Source organism: Rutilus rutilus (genome assembly GCF_951802725.1).
Source record: "Rutilus rutilus genome assembly, chromosome: 1".
In the NCBI taxonomy this organism is placed as follows: domain Eukaryota; kingdom Metazoa; phylum Chordata; class Actinopteri; order Cypriniformes; family Leuciscidae; genus Rutilus; species Rutilus rutilus.
Window position 1 is genome coordinate 25,097,859 of NC_140209.1, and position 22,186 is coordinate 25,120,044.

The 22,186-nt window shown below is 37.3% G+C and overlaps 2 protein-coding genes across 2 annotated transcripts; one reads left to right on the forward strand and one right to left on the reverse strand.

Annotated features, from left to right (window-relative positions):
* Window positions 1–177: 177 nt before the first annotated feature.
* sumo2b (small ubiquitin like modifier 2b) lies at window positions 178–2,885 on the reverse strand. The gene is made up of 2 exons (XM_084384582.1): window positions 2,755–2,885; window positions 178–672 (listed from the first exon to the last, which is right to left on the reverse strand). Exons 1-2 carry the CDS (start codon window positions 2,773–2,775, stop codon window positions 409–411), a joined length of 285 nt encoding a protein of 94 aa, XP_084240708.1. The 5' UTR covers window positions 2,776–2,885; the 3' UTR covers window positions 178–408.
* Window positions 2,886–4,384: 1,499 nt separating this feature from the next.
* nup85 (nucleoporin 85) lies at window positions 4,385–19,447 on the forward strand. Its single transcript, XM_084393328.1, has 19 exons — window positions 4,385–4,575; window positions 4,902–4,995; window positions 5,085–5,241; window positions 5,325–5,395; window positions 5,479–5,522; window positions 8,396–8,465; window positions 12,475–12,596; window positions 12,693–12,827; window positions 13,389–13,511; window positions 13,584–13,715; window positions 15,571–15,677; window positions 15,760–15,843; window positions 16,157–16,222; window positions 16,458–16,609; window positions 16,792–16,909; window positions 17,285–17,385; window positions 17,797–17,948; window positions 18,880–18,969; window positions 19,073–19,447. The coding sequence occupies exons 1-19, from the start codon at window positions 4,540–4,542 to the stop codon at window positions 19,169–19,171; spliced, it is 1,953 nt and encodes a 650-aa protein (XP_084249454.1). The 5' UTR covers window positions 4,385–4,539; the 3' UTR covers window positions 19,172–19,447.
* The last annotated feature ends 2,739 nt before the right edge of the window (window positions 19,448–22,186 follow it).

The following is a 22,186-nucleotide window of genomic DNA, read 5'->3' on the forward strand; positions in this document are numbered from 1 at the left end:
AAGTACACAGTCTTGTACCTTTGTGTTTTTGTCATATTTTCAAAGACTTTTTTCCTTCAAATAAACATTTGTAATGTTGTGATCCTCCTCAAAGCTGATTGTCTTGGCTCATTGCTAATAAGTTTTTTTAATGATACTCTTAATTAGTGTATAACTAGGGCATTTCTCTCTTTTTTTGGGGTATGTTGTTTTGTATATTTTGTAAACAAACTATTTTTTGTGTAATAATAAATGCAGTTTAATAAAAAAAATTAAAAAAAATTCTGCTCAGAATTAAACAATATAAACAATACTTAATTTCTAACAATATTTGGTGTTGTGTTATTGTTGTTGTGTTGACAAACAAGGAAAACTCTACTGTATGTCTTCAGCAGTGATGAAACTATGATGGGCTTGTAGAAACCTTGTCTATATTTTGCACACAACTCTAATATGTGCCGCCAGGACTTCAAAATACTGTCGGGACGGTAAGTTGTCGATCCTTGTAGCTGAGCAGCACTGTGTGTGTGTGTGTGAGTGTGTGTGTCGTGATGATCTCACCTGTCTCTCGCAGTAGGCCTTCATGAGCTTGCTGAGGGGTGTGTGTCTCTTGATTTTGAACTGGACCACGGACCCGTCCTGTCCCGCCACCTTCAGGTTGATGTGGTCGTTGTTCTCTGTCTTCACCCCCTCCTGAGAACACAAAAACACACGTGTACGAATGTGAGATATCTTACTTCACTCTTCCTTGCATGTTTTAGGTGCATCTCATTTGTAACTATTAAATGTAATTGTGCATAATATATCGGACATGTTGGTCGACCAATATCAATATATACAGAAAATACTGTAGGTACGATTCTAAACAATGGCTCATCTATAATCTGTAGTATGAAAGGAACCGTTTGTAGTTTGATGATTAAAACAGAATGAATGTGAGTCACATGACAATAACGTGGAAAGGGAACATCATGTGACCATTGTGGCGAATATAGAAACTAGTTTCATCCTTTTTAAAGGAACCCCGGGTATTAAGATTTGTATGCCTTACTAGATTATTGTTTTCCCAAATTATACAGATATAATATACAATTCACAAAATATGTCTTAGGGTATGTTTACACGACAATGATACGCTTAAAACTGAGAAGTTTTTCCTTTGAGTTTTCCACGTACAGACGACACCATTGTCAAAACGATCCCCATTCACACGGATCCACGAAAACGACTATAACGCTGTATTCTGCTGCCAGGCCAGTAGATGGCGATGATACACTATAGACTGAACACGTAATACGCATATGCATGACGTCATTATCTTCAGAGATCCGCGTTTTTGTTGTTTACACGGAGAACGTTTTCAAAAACTTGAAATCCAATTTTCAAAAGTTTGCGTTTACAGGCACCCGAAACGCCGTTGTCATGTAAACGAACGACCAAAATGCGTAAAAAGGTTTACGTTTTTTAAGTTGAAAACGTTGTCGTGTAAACAGCCCTTAAGCTGTTATAAAATGTGGGGGGAAAATGTTGACATTGCAATGCATTCTAGGCAGTGCTAGTGAGTGACGTCAAATGGTGGCACTGATCTCGGCACCGTTATCTTGATCCCTCAGTGTTACAAAAATATCATCTGTTTAACAATTTTTCTTTTCAATTTGAGCCGGAGCGAAAATTAGCGAGGATGAAAACTTCAAAGACGTTCAATATCGATTAAATCAAAGCGAAGACGATCGGAGGCGAGAGGTGGGGCAAAACGGATGGTGTCCCTGTGGCTATTGCTTGCTATTGCTTGCTTGTTTGATTGTCTACAAGGATGGCATCTAGCGTTTCTTGTCTCTGGCGACATATTTAAAAGTTTTTTCCTTGAAAAAAGCCCCGCCTCCACTCACTCGCACAAGCTCAGAGATCCACTCCTTGACGATCACACGTTGATCTGATTGGTTACAAGGTAGTTTGTGACGTCAGAAACACCAGCGACTTCAAACCGTTTTTGAGACTGTCTTTGGTTCACTGCAGTTTTAAGGAGAAAATACTCAACAATGGTGTCGACTTATGAATTTATTTGCACTTGGTTTGTCTTAAAGCACAGTAAAAACACCACATATAAACAACATTAAAAACTTGATTTTCACCACAGGGGGACTTTACAGGGGGGACTTTCACCACAGGGGGACTTCATTTTAACTATTTGAATTGTACACGATTTGATGTGGGTTTTATAATTACACTAAAATGAACGTGATAAATCCTCATTCAAGTGACACACTCAGTTCAGTTTATTTTAGTCTTTTACATGTGGATGTATTGCAATAATAACAGACTCATGCATGTTCATCTTAGTGGTGTTATTTGTGGCTTTATTGGCAGTGTTGTGCTTGAGTTGCTGTGCTTCACGTGATGGATGCTCACATTTGAATCACATCATCAGATCAAACCAACAGAAAACTACTTTCCATCAGGTCTCAGTCAGCAAATACTCGCCGCACACATAAAACACGCATAAAATAGCAATATATGTCTGATATTAGACCATTTCTCCTCGTTATTTTTATTTGAACGCGCCTGTGTGTGTCGCGCGCGGTGTGAGCTCGCCACGCGCGTTCACACGTCTTCTTCCGGTGTTTCTGAGGCGGTAGTTACAGGATTTATCCACTAAGCGCGATATTTCACATTAAATATGAAACCATCTGTGTCCTCCCATGTTTTCACAATCCCTCGCACGACTTAAACTGTGACTAAATAAAAGTAATCCCTTCATTTTTAAACGCCACTCACCTTGGGTTTCTCGTCGGCCATGGTTATTGTATTTGCGCTTCTCTACGCCGCCACACAAAGAATCCGCGGGGACGCGCACGTCCGCGCCCCCGATTAAAAACAGGCCCTGCGTGCGCGGTCCCGAGCGGCGCGTCCGTTCTCCGCGCTCTGTCACGATTGGCTAGAGCAGGTCACATGTATCGTGTGACGCGCGACGGTGATGTAATGCGCGAGACCATGGAGCCGGGGAAACATGCACGCGCATTCGTGCACGTCTTATCTTAAAAAAAAAAAAACGTTGAACCAAATATGAATATAAATGACACAAAACGATGATTTTTTTAATAGTAAATATAACATATAATCAGATACAAGACAGGGAATCTATTATAATGGCGTACATCGAGTATTGTGTTGTTTCTGAGGGGAAATGACCCTCTGCTCCTGTCACTGGAGTGGGAAGGGAAGCCATTTTGTTCTTTATGTAATTCACAGATCAAGCTGAACGTACCGCAGCCATTATTTATTAATAATTCAAAACGACTGTGAGGAAAAGGCCTACACTATAACAAACAAATGAAATAATTTACACTACATTCTGAATAAAACCTCTCTTATGATCATTTTATACCATTGACAGAAAAATATACATATATTAGGGCCATATATAAAACAGTTTATTTCAAAGAAACATTACAATGTGTAAAGAAATCAGTTCAAGCTTTAAAATCACAAAGAAATCCATAATTACACCATAGTTTAAAAGGAATACCATTAAAAGCAAGTGTTTACAAACCCTGACCCTATATATAAAAGCAATATTTTAAGCTATAACACTATTTATAATAACTTAAATTAAAACATGGATTATTATTTTTATTTTTTTTGCACTATATATACTAGGGAATATATTGGCCACTATCTCGGTATCGGTCGATATATGTTAATGTTATCGTTATCGACCCGATAAGAAAATGTGTCCTTTATATTAAAGCCGATAAATAATGGCTTATTTTCTACTGAGACACTTCAGATGCGCACTGTTAAACAGTTTTGAATTGCTTGAAATATGATTGGAATCACTTCAAAAAATTTAAATACAGTTCAGTGCAACGTGCAGCGCAAGTCTGTCAAATAGGCTGCATAAAATTATAATGAGAACATTGTGTGTTTGTGACATGGCTTTTAATGATGAGACTTTTTTTTGGTAATCAGGCTGTCAAAAATTATCTAACATTTTTATTTAGATTTATTGGCCAATTACAGTTATCGGCTTTCAAATATCATCATCAGGAATCATCAGTTATCGGTATCGGCCAAAATGTTCATAACGGTGCATCCCTATAATTCTTATCAGATATGTTCATTTAAAATAGCTAGAATTGCCATGGGGCCACTGAAAATCCTTTAGAGAACAAAAAAACATGCGATTTGTAAATATTCAAAAAACGCAAGTCTTATTTTTACTCTTTTATTCTTCATCTTTATGAAAATATGACAAACATTTGTGATTTGTATGAATTGTAATTAAACACTACTGATAATTATGAAACAATGTTTCCTTATAATAACAACAACAACCATATAATTTGAAACAAATATAAACAGAGCATCATTTATATTTAATTGTCGATTAGTGTTTTACTCAGGCGTTCAGTGCGTCGTACTAACCGCGCGCAGGCTCCAGGGGTCCTTCAGGCTCATGGCGCTCGATTCTGAGCGCTGAACGTATTGAATGTTGTTCAGATCATAAAACTGTTTAAAGTCATATTTTCACTGTTATTTAGGAGGATTTAATATCTCCGGATGATGGAGGAGGTGGACGTGGAGCCCAGTCCCACGGTACGTGCTGTTTTATGCTGGTTCTTCAGTCTGTATGATTATTAATAAACGGTAGTATGCATATGTGAAGAATACACATGTTCTGTGGTGTTACCATGGTATCTGAATGTAGTATTACTAAATTATCATATACCATGGTACTCCATAGTATTTCAATTAGTTGGTATATAAATATATACACTATGGAATTAAATTATCATAAGCAGGCTACCATGGTTATATGTATTGTATAATAAACTGATATAAACTGGCTTATTCTTACATATCACTGAATGGTTATCATGGTAGTGCTGCTTGTTCATATACTCCATTTGTTTTTCTTGCAGATGATTCCCGGCGCTGGATTTCATCAGAGGCACTTGGGTTTTGAATGGGGTCCTGGAGATCTGTTAGTCTATGAGACAAACTACAAACTACAAGGTATTACTAACATCCACACTGGATCCTGGAAAGAGTGTGTGTGAAAGAGGCATCATTAAAAACTGTCAATGGTGTGTGTTCCTGCTCAGGTCCGAAGTCTGCGGGCTCTCCGTTCGTCCACATCGTGAGGAAAGATGAAGATATCTGCTCTCCCATCCTGCGTAAGCTCTTCAACGAGTCGCATCTCATCTTCGTGGGGCTGCAGAAAATCAAAGAGGACGTCCCGAGCAAAAACAAGAAGACGCAGTGAGTCCTCAGACCTCACACGTCGCACGCAGAGTGTGTCCTGGTGTGTGTTTGTGGTTGTGATCTGTCATTGTTTCCCGCAGGTTCGTGAGCATCAGTAAGAACTACAGGTCTGTGATCAGAGCCTGTATGGAGGAACTTCAGCAGAACGCAGGTAAGCGGTCACATGACACACGCATCACGCATGAGGAGGATGATGCGTTTGATCAGCTGATCACGCTCTGTTTCTCTTCCCAGTTTCAGCACAAGAGGGGTCTATAGCGTCACAGTATGGAGATCAGGTACATGCTGAAGATCACGTGAAATATGAATGGACTGATACAGTAACTCGTGGCCCATGCGGATTGTTTTATTTTAATGTTTAGTTGTCTGATAAATGATGTGCAGAACCAGTGTTTCGATAGTAGTTTCATTCTAACTGAAACTATTAAAAAAAAACATTTTTGTTAATTAAAATAAATTTGAAATAACGTATATTAGATGAGAAAATTAGAAATGTTGCATATAATACTAAAATTGAAATAAAATTAAAAAAAAATTAATGGAAATATAAAAAAAGGACAAAGACAAATATAAAAAGAAATGGTTATAACTTAAGTTAAACATAAAATGAAAACTAAAAATCAAAAAATTATTTTGAAATAATACTATAATAGTATAGTAATATAATTCAACACTAATCTTCTAATTTTATATTCCTTATTTTATAAAGATAAAGTAATCATTTGATTATAAATAATACTCATAATACTTTTAAAATAACAAATAATATCAATAATAATATTCATAATACTATAATAGTGTATTAATATTGCTAAAGTAACAAATCTATATTTATTTTATATGCATTCATTTGTCAAGATTAATTAATCATTAATTACAAAAATATGAAAACTATTACAATAAATAACTATTACTAAAATAACTTTGAAATTACTAACATATCACTAATATCTATTTATTTTGTTTTATTTTATAAAGATAAATTAATCATTAGATTACAAAATATTAGTAAATACTATAATAGTATATGAATATTATTAAAATAATACTAATTTCTAAAGTTTATATGCTTTATTTTATAAAGATACATTAATATTTAGATTACAAAAATATTAATACATACTATAATAATGTATTAATATTGCTAAAATATCACTAATTTCTATTTATTTTGTTTTATTTTATAAAGATACATTAATATTTAGATTACAAAAATATTAATACATACTATAAAAATGTATTAATATTGCTAAAATATCACTAATTTCTATTTATTTTGTTTTATTTTATAAAGATACATTAATATTTAGATTACAAAAATATCAATAAATACTATAGACAAATCCGGCGAAACACGGAAGTAAAGCAGCGCCGCCATTACTGCGTGCGTGCCTTGCTGCTAAGGAAGTAGCGTTGGTCCCGTAGGCGGCTGTAGCAGATGTAGCTGTACGAAATGTTATTTTTATCTATTCATCTTTAATTTTGTACAGTTGCCCTGCTGTATGGCTACAACACTTCCCTCGGCCGGCCATGCAGTCACACACTACTTCGAGAACTTTGCAGTTTTCTCTCTATTGTTACTGACACATTATGGTACGAGTTCACTGCCCGTGAAAACCGCACGACACCTTTTAAAGTGAGCTCATCTGCGAAGGTATGCAGTATCTGGCCAATCCATCCGGAGCTCATGTAATTCTGACCTTCAATCAATGCCCTGTACTTTAGGTTCTGAAGCTCGCATGTCAGATGATTAATAAAATAATGTTGAATACCTGTAAGCTGCCAACTCTCACGCTTTCACCGTGAGACACACGCAATTGACACACATCCATTTTCTCACGCACATAAAAATCGAGAAGCAAAGAGGACACGGAGACCGACAGACTGACTAGACAGAGCAGGTTAGTTATGATATAAAAAAAAGCTCAGCTCTCATTCTGTCAATTTTATTATGAAATTCAAACAATAAATATTTTGGCGTTTGTAAATGTGACGTGACAGATCCCTATGGCACGTGAACCGATCATAACTTAATAGTAAATAAACACGAATGAACAATGTTAAAAGAAACAGTAGCATAACCTACCGAAATGTATATTCATCATACATAATATCGATCAATCAGTGTTTTTTTAACCGCGGAAAGGGTCAACAAAACAGCTGGAGAACAATTATGTCACATAACATTTACCTCAGGAAAGAAAAAAAGAGCTATAGAGAGTATTTAGCTAAATATGTGTACTATATTACATATTTATTATATGTTTTCTTATAGCATTAAATAAAGTTGTTATTATAATAAAGAAAAACGCATTATATTTAATTTGAGTTATTTTTAACCTTAAATAATACTGCCAGCTGAAGGATCTCTGTATGTTTAACTTACAGCATTAGGTGAGAATTTTTTTTTTCTTGAGAAAAAATAACGCCTATCTTGTGTACCTAATATTTACTCAAATTAGTAAATATTAAAACAAATCACAAGAATTGAACTGAATTGAAATCCTGAAATTTTCAAGCAATAAAAAAAATAAAAAAACGTACCAGAAATTGTACCATATAATATAAACATTGCAACATGTTGTCACTAAACCTAATAAAATTCAGTTTAGTAACTAAAATGTTTTGACAATCACAATATTTAAGCCCCAGGATCCGCTTTCATTGAAATGTCATTAGAGGACACCGGCAAGTGTCACACCCTCACACTTCGCAGGCACGCAGTAATGGCGGCAGGCAAGATGGCGGCGCCCATAGAGTTTGCGGCGGATTTGTGTATAATAGTAGATCAATATTACTAAAACAACACAAATTTTCTAATTATTTTGTGCTTTATTGTATAAAAAATACATTCGTCATTAGATTGCAACAATAAAAACTTAATATGTCCTCATTCTGAATATTTTAATAATTATAAATTGATTAAAAATTAAACAAGTGTTTCTAAAAGTAAAAATGTCATTGTTATTTTTAATCAAAAAATGTACCATCTCTGAAACAGTCTTTCTGCTGACATAACAGTATTTTTCTTTTGCTCATGTGACATTTATTATGATCTAATCAAACCGTGGTGGAACAAATCAGTGATTTTCAAAGGGAATATTCTCTCTCACTCAAACATGTCCTGTTATTGTTGATCTGATCTCTGTAGGTGTCTATTCTCTTGGCCATCGAGCTGATCTGGAACCTGTGTGAGGTGCTGTTCATCGACGCATCTCCAGGTACAGACGCCTGCGCTGCAATCCACAATCCAACCGTCTCCATTGACTTTGCATTGCGAGAAGCTGCATCCTTGTCATTTATGACTTATAACATGACACAAAACAATGTCTAAGCGCTGCCATGTGACAAGGTGAACAGCAGGGGTCGGCAACAGGCCAAAACTGGCCCGCCAGCAATAATATCTGGAAATAGATCTGTCATGACAGCAACAGTTACTCACAATCACTCCGTCTTTAGTGATTTTGCCTTCAAAATAAAAGTACGAGAATGTTTTTGCAGCAATGTTATCAATATTGTTGATAGCGTACCTCCAGCACGCAAACAATTAAAAACATGCAGTTTAATATGTGAGGATGCCAAGGAATAATTCTGAGTGTAAAAGTAGGCTACATCAAATAATTATTACAGTAAGTTTAGATTAGATTAGATTAGATTCAACTTTATTGTCATTACACAAGTACAGGTACAAGGCAACGAAATGCAGTTTAGGTCTAACCAGAAGTGCAATAGCAGCAAGTGCAGGATATACAGTGGTTCCATAAGTGCAGAACATGGATATGTACTGAATAAATATAGAGTTGAATACTATTATAAACAAAAATTTACAGATAGATTGTCCTATGAATATAATATACAGATAACTATTACTGTGAACAGAGTTTACAGCTAGATATGTACTGAATATAATAATATACAGATGGCTATTACTATAAACAGAATGTTTACAGATAGATATGTACTGAATATAATATACAGATGGCTGTTACTATAAACAGAATTTTACAGATAGATATGTACTATGAATATATATACAGATGGCTGTTACTATAAACAGAATGTGAGCATAATATACAGATGGCTATTACTATAAACAGAATTTAACAAATAGATATATGTATAAGTTAGGCTAATGAGCAGTATAACAATGGATTTAAAGTAGTGCAAATAAAGTTTGGACAGAAGCTATCCGAGTGAAAGTGCAGTGGAAAGTAATTGCATATTACAGTTAAGGTACGATATTGCAATGTATATATAAACAGTCGGTACTGTAAATAAACAGTCGGCAGTGCAAATTGAGCATATTCCAGTCAAGGTAGTAGTGCAAGATGCATATGTAAACAGTTGTTACTGTAATAACAGTCAGCAGTGCAAATGAACATTATAGTTAGGCTCCATTGAACATTATAGTTAGGCTCCATTGTGTAACAAGCAAATTAAAATGATGCACATTTATTATTCACAATATGGAAAAAGGAAATAAAAACAGCTCGTTAAGAGCATGACTCAAAAATGACATTAATGGGCTTATTCAAGTCCTCTTTTTTTTGTTATTTTTATCCATTCCCTCATGCATCTCCCACATGTGTGTTTTAGCAAGTTGCAAGAAGCTGCAATATATCAGGAGACATATGGAGTGGGTCAGACATGATTTTGACCAATTTATTACGTTTTGTAGAAAGCCTTTCTTTTTTTCGTTTTGTATAAATTGTATCTTAATTTTAATCAATGTTTCTTCAACCAATTGCCTGGATTTAATAAATAAGAAGCAAATATAGCAGACAATATAATCAGGAAGTGGAGGAGTGGGCGCGATCACTAGCATTGCTCGTGAACTGGATAAATGAACCGAAACTCAGCGTATACGCTGTCTCACAGACAAGAGAAATATATATTTATAGAAAGCTTGAAATGTCTACTTTCAAACAAAACGATTCAAAACGAAAAGAAACTACTCTCTGCTTATGTAATCCGTATGAAGTAGAGCCCGACCGAAAAAGGATTTTTAAGGCCGATACCGATACAAATATTTGGTGATTTAAAAATCCGATATTCCGATATATCGGCCGATATATATATTTTTTTAAAATCCAGAAACGCGTAACAAAACATGAACAGATTTTCCCCATTAGTTATTTGTAGTTATTTAAGAGTCCTCAGCCTTACTAAAATAATATGATGATGCAGTTTAAAAATAAACTTTTTTTTTTTAATTAACGTTGTCACAACAGAACAGAATATATTAAAGTTCTGATAAATATAATGTATATTAAAAATACAAACTTAAGATATGAAACTTAAAGTCCTTTGAACAAAAAAAAATCAACTATTATTATTATTAATATTGACAGTAATAATTTAAAAAAAATCAGTGATGATGATATTATTATTATCATCATCATTTGTATTATTATTAAACAAGACAAAGGTCACTCCTAATTCTATCCATCTATTCCATCAACCTACAACAAACCATTTTCAATCATCATTTGCTGCCTGCCTTCTAAAATCTACTACTTAGTGATGCACTAAATACATTATGTGACTCGTTAATGCTGCGGCTAAACGAAGTCAGCAACGCACACTTAGATTTCACACACGTGTAAAAGAAAACCTAACTTTTATGCACAGGCTATGTTTGATACTTTTTCTCTATGTCTAAATGTTCACTCCTCGCGTGCCTAACTTACGTTTTACAATGCAGGGACTGGAACTACAGATATGCTAGTTATAAATACAGTAATCATTACTTTATTTAGGCAGAATAAGTTTGTTGTGATTTCCAAGCTCATTGATGTTAGCAGTCTTCCTTGTAGAGTGCCCTCTGGTGGACAAACTATGCAGCACCAACACTCATAACATGGTTGCAGGGTGTTTCGTCCACTTTTATTTTATTTTTTAAATATTCATTTATCGGCCATTATAAATGCTGATACCGATAGTTTGGAAAATGCCTAATATCGGCGGGCTCTAGAATGAAGTGTGCATTTCTCTCTAGGAGCGTTCACTACTGCAGCCGACACTGACACACATTTATTAATAAACAATTAAAATGTCTCCTTGCTATATTTGAAACATTAATAATCGTTACTTTTGCCGGTTCTTTGTGACAGCTTTTAGGTGCGTTATTGGCAGCGTCACCCTCGGGTTACATGAACGCTTCAGCACTGAAAACATGGGGAATTTTTAGACAATAATCGCACAACCTATTCGATATTCTATAATTAAATCAACTAATCGAATATTTGAAAATCGTGACTCATTCCTAGTCACTCACTACTGCTTTATTCATTTATCCAGTGTGAAACCCAGACACCGCCACACAAGTGTGGCTTTTTGTGAATGACTGTCCTGCTACAGGATTGAACCCAGAGTAACAGCTCACTACCAAGACACTAACAGTTCGTCACAGGCAATTCTAGTTGAATTTTTTCATCAATTAATTTCATAAAGTATTCTATGACTATGTTCTGGCCCGCCATCTAGTGGCGCAGTTTTTTTTTATTATTTTTTTTATCTCGATGCCAAACTTACTTGATGACCCCTGGTGTACAGCAAACAAGCTAAAAAACAGAACTAAGTTTTTATAAGCTGTCGACCCCAAAAAACAAGCGTTTATGGACACAAAAAAGGACACAGGGAATAAGATATGAAGCATCAGCTGGAAGAATGGGTAAATTGTGGGATCCTGACGCTCAGTGTGCACTAAAAATACATAATCATGTGCAGTAAACATTTTGTCACTGGTAAGTAAAATATCCAAATGCCAGTTTTATATATTATATTTCCGTAAGCTAAGCTATCCTGTCGCCGATTATGTTCCCCTCCAGTAGGCGTAGGTCTCAGAGTAATATGACACATCGCAGTCTGTCTCAATTGTCACACGTTTTTTGTGGCCGACAGCTTATAAAAACTTCTGGTTTTTTTAGCTTGTGTGCTGAACACCTTGTCACATAACAAACAACAAAATGTCTAAAAGCTGCTATAAGTCAGAAAGGATGCAGTTTCTCGAAATGCAAACTCAATGGAGACGGTTGGATTGAACCCCACGGTGGGCGTGGCCTAAATACGCTCTATTCTATAAAAACTATAAAAAAAAGTCTCTATTCAAATGGACTGTCTGATCCTAAAGTTTCTCTACTGGTCATGAGTGTGTTGTGTTGTGTTGTGTTGCTGGATGTAGCCAGATCTCTGCTGATCATGATGAGTGTGTTGTGTTGTGTTGTGTAGCTGGATCTCTGCTGCTGCACCTGCTGGACTGGGTGCGTCTCCACAAGTCAGACGTGGACTCCAGAGCGAGAGAAGTGTTGCAGAGCGAGAGCCCCACTCGACATCAGGCCTACTGGGACGTGGTATGAAGCGCATGACCTGTGACCTCCAGATGCTCATCACATCACCTCTGGGGTCCTCACGTGTTTGTGTGTGTGTGTGTGTGTGTGTGTGTGCAGGTGATCAGTTTAGTGCTGCAGGGCCGGATGGATGAAGCCCGGCAGGTTCTGTCCAAACAGGCGTCTCTGCGGGCCGAAAGCAGCTCTGTGTTCAGACGCATGGACCTCCTGCTCCAGAACATGCCCGTGTTTAACGTACGTACACACATCAGCACACAACACGCTTCTGATTAAAGAAATGAACATCATTTACATACTGCATATTCAAACAGGCCATGTTGAATATGCAGTTGAACTTGAAAAAACTTATTTTTCAAGTTCACTTTTTTTTTTTTTTACTCTTTTCACTTCAGCAATAATATGTCAAGTGCCGTCTTTAAAAAGAGACCAAACTTTAGGTCTGTGCTCTAAAATATTCAAGAGTTATGACTCTTGAATAATTTGGAAATTTCATTTTCAGGTCTATGCTCAAAAGTGAATAAATGGATTATAACTACAATCAAATCTATAACTATAAAATCCCCTAAAAATACAAAATATTAAATTAAAAATAGTAATGAACTAAAATATTGTACAATTTTCTCATTTAAAAAAAAACAACAACAATTGGTCATTTTTGATCGACCAACGAAGAGCACCAGAGGGTTAACTATAATAAAATCACTGTAACAACCACCTTAAGGGCTCATTTCTTTTATAAACCAGTGTCACCATAAAAGTGATAAAATAATCATGTTTGTGTGTGTGTGTGTTTAGCCCACAGGAACTCAAACGCTGACCGAGTTTGATATGAAATGGAGAAACTGGCACGAGGAGTGTGACCGCAGTCTCCAGGACAACACCTTCGCTAGCAACCGTCACCTGGAGACCATCTGCAAGGTGAGGGGTCGTGACCTCTGGTGACCCGTGATCAGGTATCATCATCACCCTGATTGTGTGCGTCTCTGACAGATCCTGGTGGGCGATGAAGATGCTCTGCTGGAGCAGAAGGAGCTGCTGAGCACCTGGTATCACTTTCTGGTGACGCGGCTGCTGTTCACACACCCCACCATCAAACCACCTGACCTGCACTACTACGCACAGGTAGTGGTCCTTTACTATCATAGGACAGGCACGGTTATTGAGTGAGCGTATGATCATGCTTATTCAGTGTAATCACAATTATTTGAGATACCCGCAATAATTGTGCAGTTTAGATTTCAGCTACATTTTATCCTCTAAATAAGGGAAATTTAAGTGCTTAAAGAAATGCCATCAAATGTGTGATGTCGTGTCTCCTCCTCTAGAGTGGAGGGAGAGTCAGAATCTTGCATGTAGTAAAGAATGGAAAAAATCAATCAATAAATATATATAGAAAGCACACAAATATCAAAGAAATTCCTTCATATGAAATTAAGTTTATATTATATTAAGGTTATTAAATTATATTACTATATTGTATAAGATTATATTATATTTTATAATATTATATAAATATTTATTTTCATAGCATTAAAGCTGCATTCAGTAGCGTCGGGATTTCTTCGCTGTATTCTCGCTTTTTGCTCGCAGGTTTCTCTCTAGAGCTCCCCCCACAGCTTCGGAATAGATATTTGACAACACTGTTGTAAAAACTCGTAGGCGATTCTCAGACACCAGAGGCTAGTAGATCAACGACATCAAAGCAGATGGGATATTCTTTAAAACGTCTTCTTCATTCGGGTTCGAACAGCGTGAGGGAGCGCAATAATGACGGCATTTTAGCAGATTTCTTTTGGCCGTAAAGCAATTGTTTACATCGCGAGACCTGATATCATGTGAGACTTCCTGACGTGGCGGCCGGCGGCCCGCCACCCCAAAGTTGCAAGTGCGTATTTTCCGCTCAGGGGCACCAGGGGGGTGCGAAACGACCACCATTCAACCCGAAATAAGTAATATAACCATTCCAATGACTCCGAAGCTGTTCAGTTAAGGTAAAAAAGTTACTTAGTTCACCTTTAAAGAAAATCATATGGGCCTATATTATATTATATTATATTATATTATATTATATTAATAAATAAATAGTTATATAAATATTATAAATTTTTACAGCATTAATGTAAATTAAATGGGCCTTCAAAAAATTCTTAAAACAGAATTAAATCATTAATTGCCATTATTTGTATGACAATTAATCATTGGCACAAAATTCATGATCATGACAGGCCTATAGTTCTATGGCTATTTATAATTTAATATTTTATGTTAATTAGTTAATTAGTGTGAGTAATTCTGTTGTTTTTGTCATTTTTAGTAGTTGTTATTTTAATTTTTTCTATATAGTTATTTGAGTTTCAGTTAAACAAAATTAAAATTAGAAATGTTGCTTTCAGCTAAAGCTTATTTTATTTCAAGTAAAAAAAATTGTAATGGTTTTAGTTAACTATAATAACCCATCTATATAATATAACTATAATAAATCATGTCCAGGTCATGCTTCACCATAAAATAAAATTATATTTTGCATCTTGTATCATTTATTTTAATCTCTAAATTAATTTTCACAACAGTTAAGCAGTACACATTCTCTTTACAGTAGTATCCTAAAAGCAGGCTTATGTTTCTGTGTTTTATTTATTTTAGCTATAATAACCCTGCATGCAACACACACACACACACACACACACCACGAGTAAAGCTGCCAGGTATCATACAAACTGCTGAGAATTCATCATGCATGTCTGAACAGTATATGTTTTGTCACCTTATGAAAACTTCTGTAATGTTCTGCTTTTTATTTTATATTTTCTTATAATTTAGATCTTTGTCTAATTGTTTAGAAGAGAACACTCCATTTCTCTTGACAATGGGCAGCAGCTCACTGTGTTTTACTCTCATATAAACGAGGAATATGACGTGTGTGTGTGTGTGTGTGTGTGTGTGTGTGTGTGTGTGTGTGTGTGTGTGTGTGTTTCAGTCGAGCATGAACATGTTTCTGGGTCCGCGGGCGACTCCCGAGCCTCTGGACATCATCCTGCTGTCGGCGTTTGAGTTCGACCTGCATCAGGTGATCAAAGACTGCAGGTGCGTCAGCGCTCTCTCAGTACACACACACACGCATTCATCTGAACAGACCCTCTCACACACATATGTGATGTTTCCACAGCATCGCGCTCAACAACTGGTGGTTTGTGGCTCATCTGACGGACTTGCTGGATCACTGCAAACTGCTGCAGTCGCACAACCTCGAGTGCGTATCTCACATCACACCATGCTTTCATTACACTTATAATCAGGTTTTTGCGCACAAAAAGTCATATTTTAGTGTTTATATTATCATTTTACACCCTCACTCCTTCTATATGTAAATGATCTCACATCAGATCATGCATTCAAATCAGAGAGGAGTTCATATTTTAGTGATTTCCACTCTCACTCCTTCTATATGTAAATGACCTCTGTTATGGTGGCTTTAAAGTAAAGGTACGGATTCATGCGTCCCTTTGAGAAGGTTTTATAGGATGTGATGTGCGTAACGCTTCTCTGGTTCTGTGTGTTTGTAGTTTTGGCTCTAATCTGCGTGAGTTTCTGGTGTTGGAGTACGCCTCGGGTCTCTTCACTCATCACAGGTGATTAAACACATTATTAATCTCTGCAGACAGAGGACGAAATGAGTCACACTTTACCCTAAAATTCAATTCAAGTTTATTTATATAGCGCTTTTCACAGTACATATTGTTTCAAAGCAGCTTTATAGAGTTTAAGAATTATTTTCTGTTCACCAAGACTGCATTTATTTATCACTGTAGTGATAAATACAGTATTATTATGAAGTGTGTGTGTGTGTGTGTGTGTGTGTGTTAGTCTGTGGCAGCTGGCGGTGGATTATTTCGATCACTGTCCTGAGTTCGGTCGTGTGTATCTGGAGCTGCAGATCGAGAGAGTCCCGCTCGACACCGAACGCAAAGCCATTAAAGTCCTCCGTATCTGTGAGGACCGACAGATGAGTGAACAGGGTGAGCGACTCAAACACTGAGGTCGACTGATCAGTCACCAAAAACTGTGATCCTCTTCCTGCCTAAACGGGCTGCTCTTTTCCAGAAAGAGTCTATCAAATTACATTCATTAAGTTTGATTAAAGTCTGTTAAAAGTGTGTGTGTGTGTGTGTGTGTGTGTGTGTGTGTGTGTGTGTTGCAGTGCGCAGTATCTGTAAGATCATGGCTAAACGAGCTCTGAGGAACAACAGACTGGGATCTGCTCTGTCCTGGAGCATCAGAGCTAAAGACGCTGCCTTCGCCACACTCATCTCTGAGAGGTATCTATCCATCCATCCATCCATCTGTCTGTCTGTCCATCTATCATCCATCATCCATCTATCCATCTCTATCTTTCTTATCCATCCATTCATCAGTCCCTATCTATCTATCTATCAGTCCATCCACCCTACCTACCCCTGCCAATATACATTATTGGTTATCATGTTGTCTTTTTAACCTATAATTACTATTTTTTTACAACTTCAAATTACCATTACTGTAATGTTCTAAAACAGACATAATTGTCTTAATGCTACATATATAATATATAAGAATAAACAAAAACTATATATATATATATATATATATATAAAACATGTAATTATTAAATTGCTCTTTTTCTCCTAACGCTTCTTTCCGTGTGTTTTGCGCAGGTTTCTTCAGGATTACAGTAATAAAGGCTCTTTCACAGATCTGGATTTGTTGGATAATCTGGGTCCTGCCATGCTGCTCAGTGACAGACTGACGTTTCTAGGTACAACATGACAAACCGACGACATTTACGTGATTTATCTGAAGAGCTGCTATAATTCGGTTTCATGAATTTTTCACAGCTTTTACTGCGGCTTTCCTTCACTAACTGTGAAGGATTCATCAGTGCACATTATATTTGCACATAGCTTGTCTTTCATCTAATAACTTTCTCTTCATGTATTAATACTGACCAATAGCTAAAGCAATTTATAAGTTATTGTTTTCAGCAAATGCACATTCAGCTCTGACTCATTCTGTTATAAGTCCATGTTTTTCTTGTCATATATCCTGTTTCACTCTGAACAGTGTCACATCACAGACTTAAAAACGATAACTAATGCCATTTTATGTTGTCTTTAAGAAGGTCTGTAGTCTATGAGATGTTTGACCATGTGTGCGTGTGTGTTTTTAGGAAAGTACCGTGAGTTTCACCGGCTTTACGGTGAGAACCGCTTCTCTGAGGCGGCCAGACTCCTGCTGTCCCTCATGACGGCTAAGATTGCCCCGCGCAGCCTGTGGATGACCCTGCTGACCGACGCACTGCCACTGCTGGAGCAGAAGGAGGTCACACACACCTCATGCTTTACACTAACCCGTAACCTTATGAGAGAAAGTGCTAGGAACAATGAAATTTGGCTACAGAACTTCATTCCCTCGGGTCATTTTGATCCAAAACATTTTTTTAATTGAGTGTACATCAGAGGGGTCCAAGACCATAGGTCTTTTGTCACACTTGAAAACCGAATACACAAAAAAACATTTTTTGATTGGATTCGAGGAGTTTTGTGGTTAAAATTTTAAAAAGTAACAAATCCTTCCCTCACGGGTCAATTTGACCTCCTTAGGAATGAAGGGATTGCGAGGAATGCTTCAGTACACATAGAAAAACCTAAACTAAAAATCCTAAAACTTTACCAAAAAAATATTTTGTAATGTTTACATGTGTATCTGAATGCATACTGAAGAGAAACTGAGTTTAGGGCAGCTCATTTGCTCCATTTAGGGCAACAAGGCCATCTAGTTGAGTCATATTTCTATTATTATTATTATTATTATTATTATTATTATTATTTTCACAAGAGGTCGGCAAAGACACCCAATGTAAGATATTTTGAGCTGAATTAAAAGGGTTATGCATGAAATTGTGAGTTATTTTGAATTTAAGTGGAAAGAATGTGAGGAATGTGCTTAATTTATTGATAAAATATAGTATTTTGAAGGTAAATAAAATAAAGAAAACTCCCCCCAAAAAATGCATTAAAAATGGAAAAAGTAATATCAAAAGGTGATCGAGACGCTTTGGCTTCACTTTTCAGCACTTGTGCAGCACGCTTGGTCTGTACTATCAACTGATTAATATTTGCCTTGAATGCTAGAATAAAGGTGACTGCCAAATGCATAAATATAAACATAAACATATTAGCTTAACCCATAAAAGTTGACCATAGTGTGTTTTGCATATCGTTTGAATCGCTCTGTTTTCCTGCATGTAAAGGTGATCTTCTCCGTGGATCAGACGTATGAGCTCATGTCCTGTCTGGAGGAACTGAACTCAGGAACCAAAGAGCCAAAGCAGACAGACCAGGTACTGCTCGTGCAGAGCGTCCCAGAAGCACGTGAGCTGCCCATTATAAGGTTTAGCTGTAAATTAAGATGTTTCTAAGCTGTTTTTCCTCTGTGTGTTTTAGGATGAAGATATCGAGTCCACAAAGACGGAGCTCTTGCGACTGTCTCTGGCCCGTAACCTCGCCATGGCCATCGTGAAAGAGGGAACGATTGAAACATAAATTCATCTGATCATTTAAATAACATTTAAAGCTGTTTTTTTTATGTCCTGTACATAATTCAGAAAACTTGGATTAAAAAATGTGATGTCTTTTATAAAAACTTTTCCAGTATTTGCAAAAAATGGTCTTTCATATTGATTTCTTTTGTCTTCATATAAAGGTCTTGTGACTTTGTGAGGTGTTAGGGGGTAACAGCTGAAGGACCCAGACCCAGATATGATGAAAGAAGTGAGCTCACTCTCATACCAAAACATGCTGATAAAACATTCCCTCCTCAGGAAGATGTACAGATAATGTTCACTTTATTCATTAGAGAAATACACATAAAAGAAGTACAATTCTGTAAATCAAATCAAGTAAGTCACGTAGAGTTTGAACCTTAACTAGTCAACTAGAACAGATATATAGTCCACACATGGTGAGGGTCTTCTCCAGGCCTGACATCTTCTGTTGGCTGTTTTCCTCTACAAAGAGCCAGTTCTCTAAAGGTCGCTTTCAGGTCAGCAAAGATTAGTCTCAGACATCAGAGTGCACCTAGAAAGAAGCTGGTTAAACACTCACAGCAACATGTGGTTAAAAGTATATGTGAATCATTCATGGAATATAAAAAAATGATTATATAAGAAATGCTTCTTGATTATTAATTTTTATAGGAATAATGTAAGCACACAGAAGGATATATATATATTGAAGAGACAAGGGATTCTGACCCCAACCCTTCAGTCCCCCGTTTTAGACCGATGTGTGGTCCAATACCGCCACGTCTGGTCTATCAAGTGAGGTCACTACGGAAGGTGGAGTGGTAACGCCTGCTCCCCTGACGGGTCACACTTGTCTCTTCGCCTCATCACGGACATGCTGGATACTAAAAATTCCAGTCCCCATTCCGAGGCTCTCCCACCTTCCACTCACAACAGGGCGTTTATGTTCTCTTTCCTCAGTTTGTCCTTCAGGTGGTTCGTCAGCTTTCTTAGTCTGCTTTCCTCCTCGACAGGATTCAGTTTTCTGCAAGAACACCTGCATATATAGGCGAAACAAAAACAAACACACAAGCAAAGAACAAACACTCCCAAACAGGCTCCAAAAGTATTCAACACACATTTAACATTCCCCGTGACTATATCCTCCGATGCAGTCACAAACTCCTCCCATTTTTACTCAAAAGAGTGGCCTCCCATTTAGCTCGTCTTTGGTTAGAGATAGAGATGAACATAGAAATGACAATGTTCAGATCCTATCTCATGTAGGATAGTTGCGGGATTGGCCACCAGAGGGTGCATTTTCTCAGAAACTGCATTCAAAGCCTGTAGAGTCAGTTGTCAAGCGCCAACTCCCGTCTGGATCCTTGGAGAATTGGTGGGAGAAGAACATGGGATTATGATTCCTCGTTTACATAACTCATCTACAACTTTGTCAGCTCCCTCTCGAGTCGAGGGATCACATTTTTCAAAGGGTATTGTCTTTTGGCTTCATGCATAGGACCTGGGATGTTCAGTGGTTGAATCTGTGCAAGCCCACAGTCGAATTTATCTTTTGCCCATACTTCTGGGAATTTCGAAATTACAAACTTCCACTCAGGACGAGTTTCAGTTATACTAACAGGATCAGCCACTGCACTCTGCTCATGGTGGGGGCCAGTCTGAGATAAGCCAATTGTTTCATTGCACCCAAGCACTAGCTTATCTTCAGAACGCAAAACATCAGCTTCGAGTTCTTTTAGAAATGTCAACACCAATTATTGTCCCTACAGTATTTTCCCCCACCCAGAATTCAGTCCAATACACTTTTTCAGAATTAGAAATGGGTAGAGGGACAGAGACCGATTTATGATACACCTTTTTGCCATTTAGACCTTCTATATGCAAAGTTTCAGAAGTGATCTCAAGATCAAGATCGGTAATTGATACTGTCGTACCCGTATCAATCAAAGCAATGCATTGCCGGCCTCCTAACAACGCGTTTATGAATGGGCGGGTCGTGTCAGCACAATTACAGGAACCGGAGGCCGCTGACGCCTATTCTTCACCTATCAGCTGTCTCAGCTTTTCAAGCTCAGCCTGAGACAAGGTGTTAGGTTTGGAAGCTTCGTTTTTGGGACCTTCCTTTTTCCAGTGTCCTTGATTTTTTGGCCTACGACAAAATTTCACCAAGTGACCCTCCATATTACAATTTCTACATCTTGAAATTTGCTGGGTACAATTTCTGGAAGTATGACCCACCTTGCCACAATTATAACATGTTATATTATTGCGAGGATTAGTTTCCACTTCCACTGAAACAACAGTGAAATCTTCACGTGTTTGCAGACGGCTCCAGCTGACGGAGCACCAGCGAAGCAAATCTTGCCAAGTTTTAATGTCAACAGCGCTGTTCAACAACATCTCTTTGTATTGTGTGTTCAGCCCGACTGTGGCAGATTCTATCACTATAGCAGAATCATGATCTTCAAAACTGCTGTTTACAGCACAGTAAGTCTCATAGGCCATGCGGAAACGTTCAACATATTCCAAGGGGCTTTCACCAGTTCTTTGCCTGACCTGTGTCACACTGGTCCAGGGACAAGAACCCCGACCCAGAAGATCTTTCACCCTTCTCTTATAGTCTGAATAAGCTTCACAGAACTCGGTCCAGTCTGTGGGGACTCTGGGATGAAAGTTTACAGCCTGAACGGCTCTAAATTTACTGGTGGGAACTAACCCTTCTACCAAAGACTGTATATCAGCCATTCCCAGATTTTGTTGTCTAGCAACGGCCTCTAATTTTTCCCATAATTTTTTGTTTGGGTTATACAACTTAAAAAGTTCCAACCCTGCAAGCAAACTATTTTTTTCAGCGGCTGTGAGTCTGGTCCATTGACCATCCTCACCTCCAGCACCCATTTCAGTATTCGAACCTCTAATTGGGGCGGTGGAGGCTGTTCCGGTGGGCTTGAATGCTTCCATGGGGGTCAGGTCAAGATTTCTGACCCCCGATCTCTGCTCATGTTGTTTTGCTTGCATAGCAGGAATCTCTGAG

Excerpts from the sequence above, each read along its gene's own strand:
- sumo2b (XM_084384582.1), bottom strand. The coding sequence starts at position 2,775 with ATGGCCGACGAGAAACCCAAG. Across the intron at positions 673-2,754 it reads TGGCCGACGAGAAACCCAAG|GAGGGGGTGAAGACAGAGAA; the intron begins GTGAGTGGCGTT and ends TTGTGTTCTCAG.
- nup85 (XM_084393328.1), top strand. The coding sequence starts at position 4,540 with ATGATGGAGGAGGTGGACGTGGAGCCCAGTCCCACG. Across the intron at positions 5,396-5,478 it reads GGAACTTCAGCAGAACGCAG|TTTCAGCACAAGAGGGGTCT; the intron begins GTAAGCGGTCAC and ends TTCTCTTCCCAG. Across the intron at positions 5,523-8,395 it reads CGTCACAGTATGGAGATCAG|GTGTCTATTCTCTTGGCCAT; the intron begins GTACATGCTGAA and ends TGATCTCTGTAG.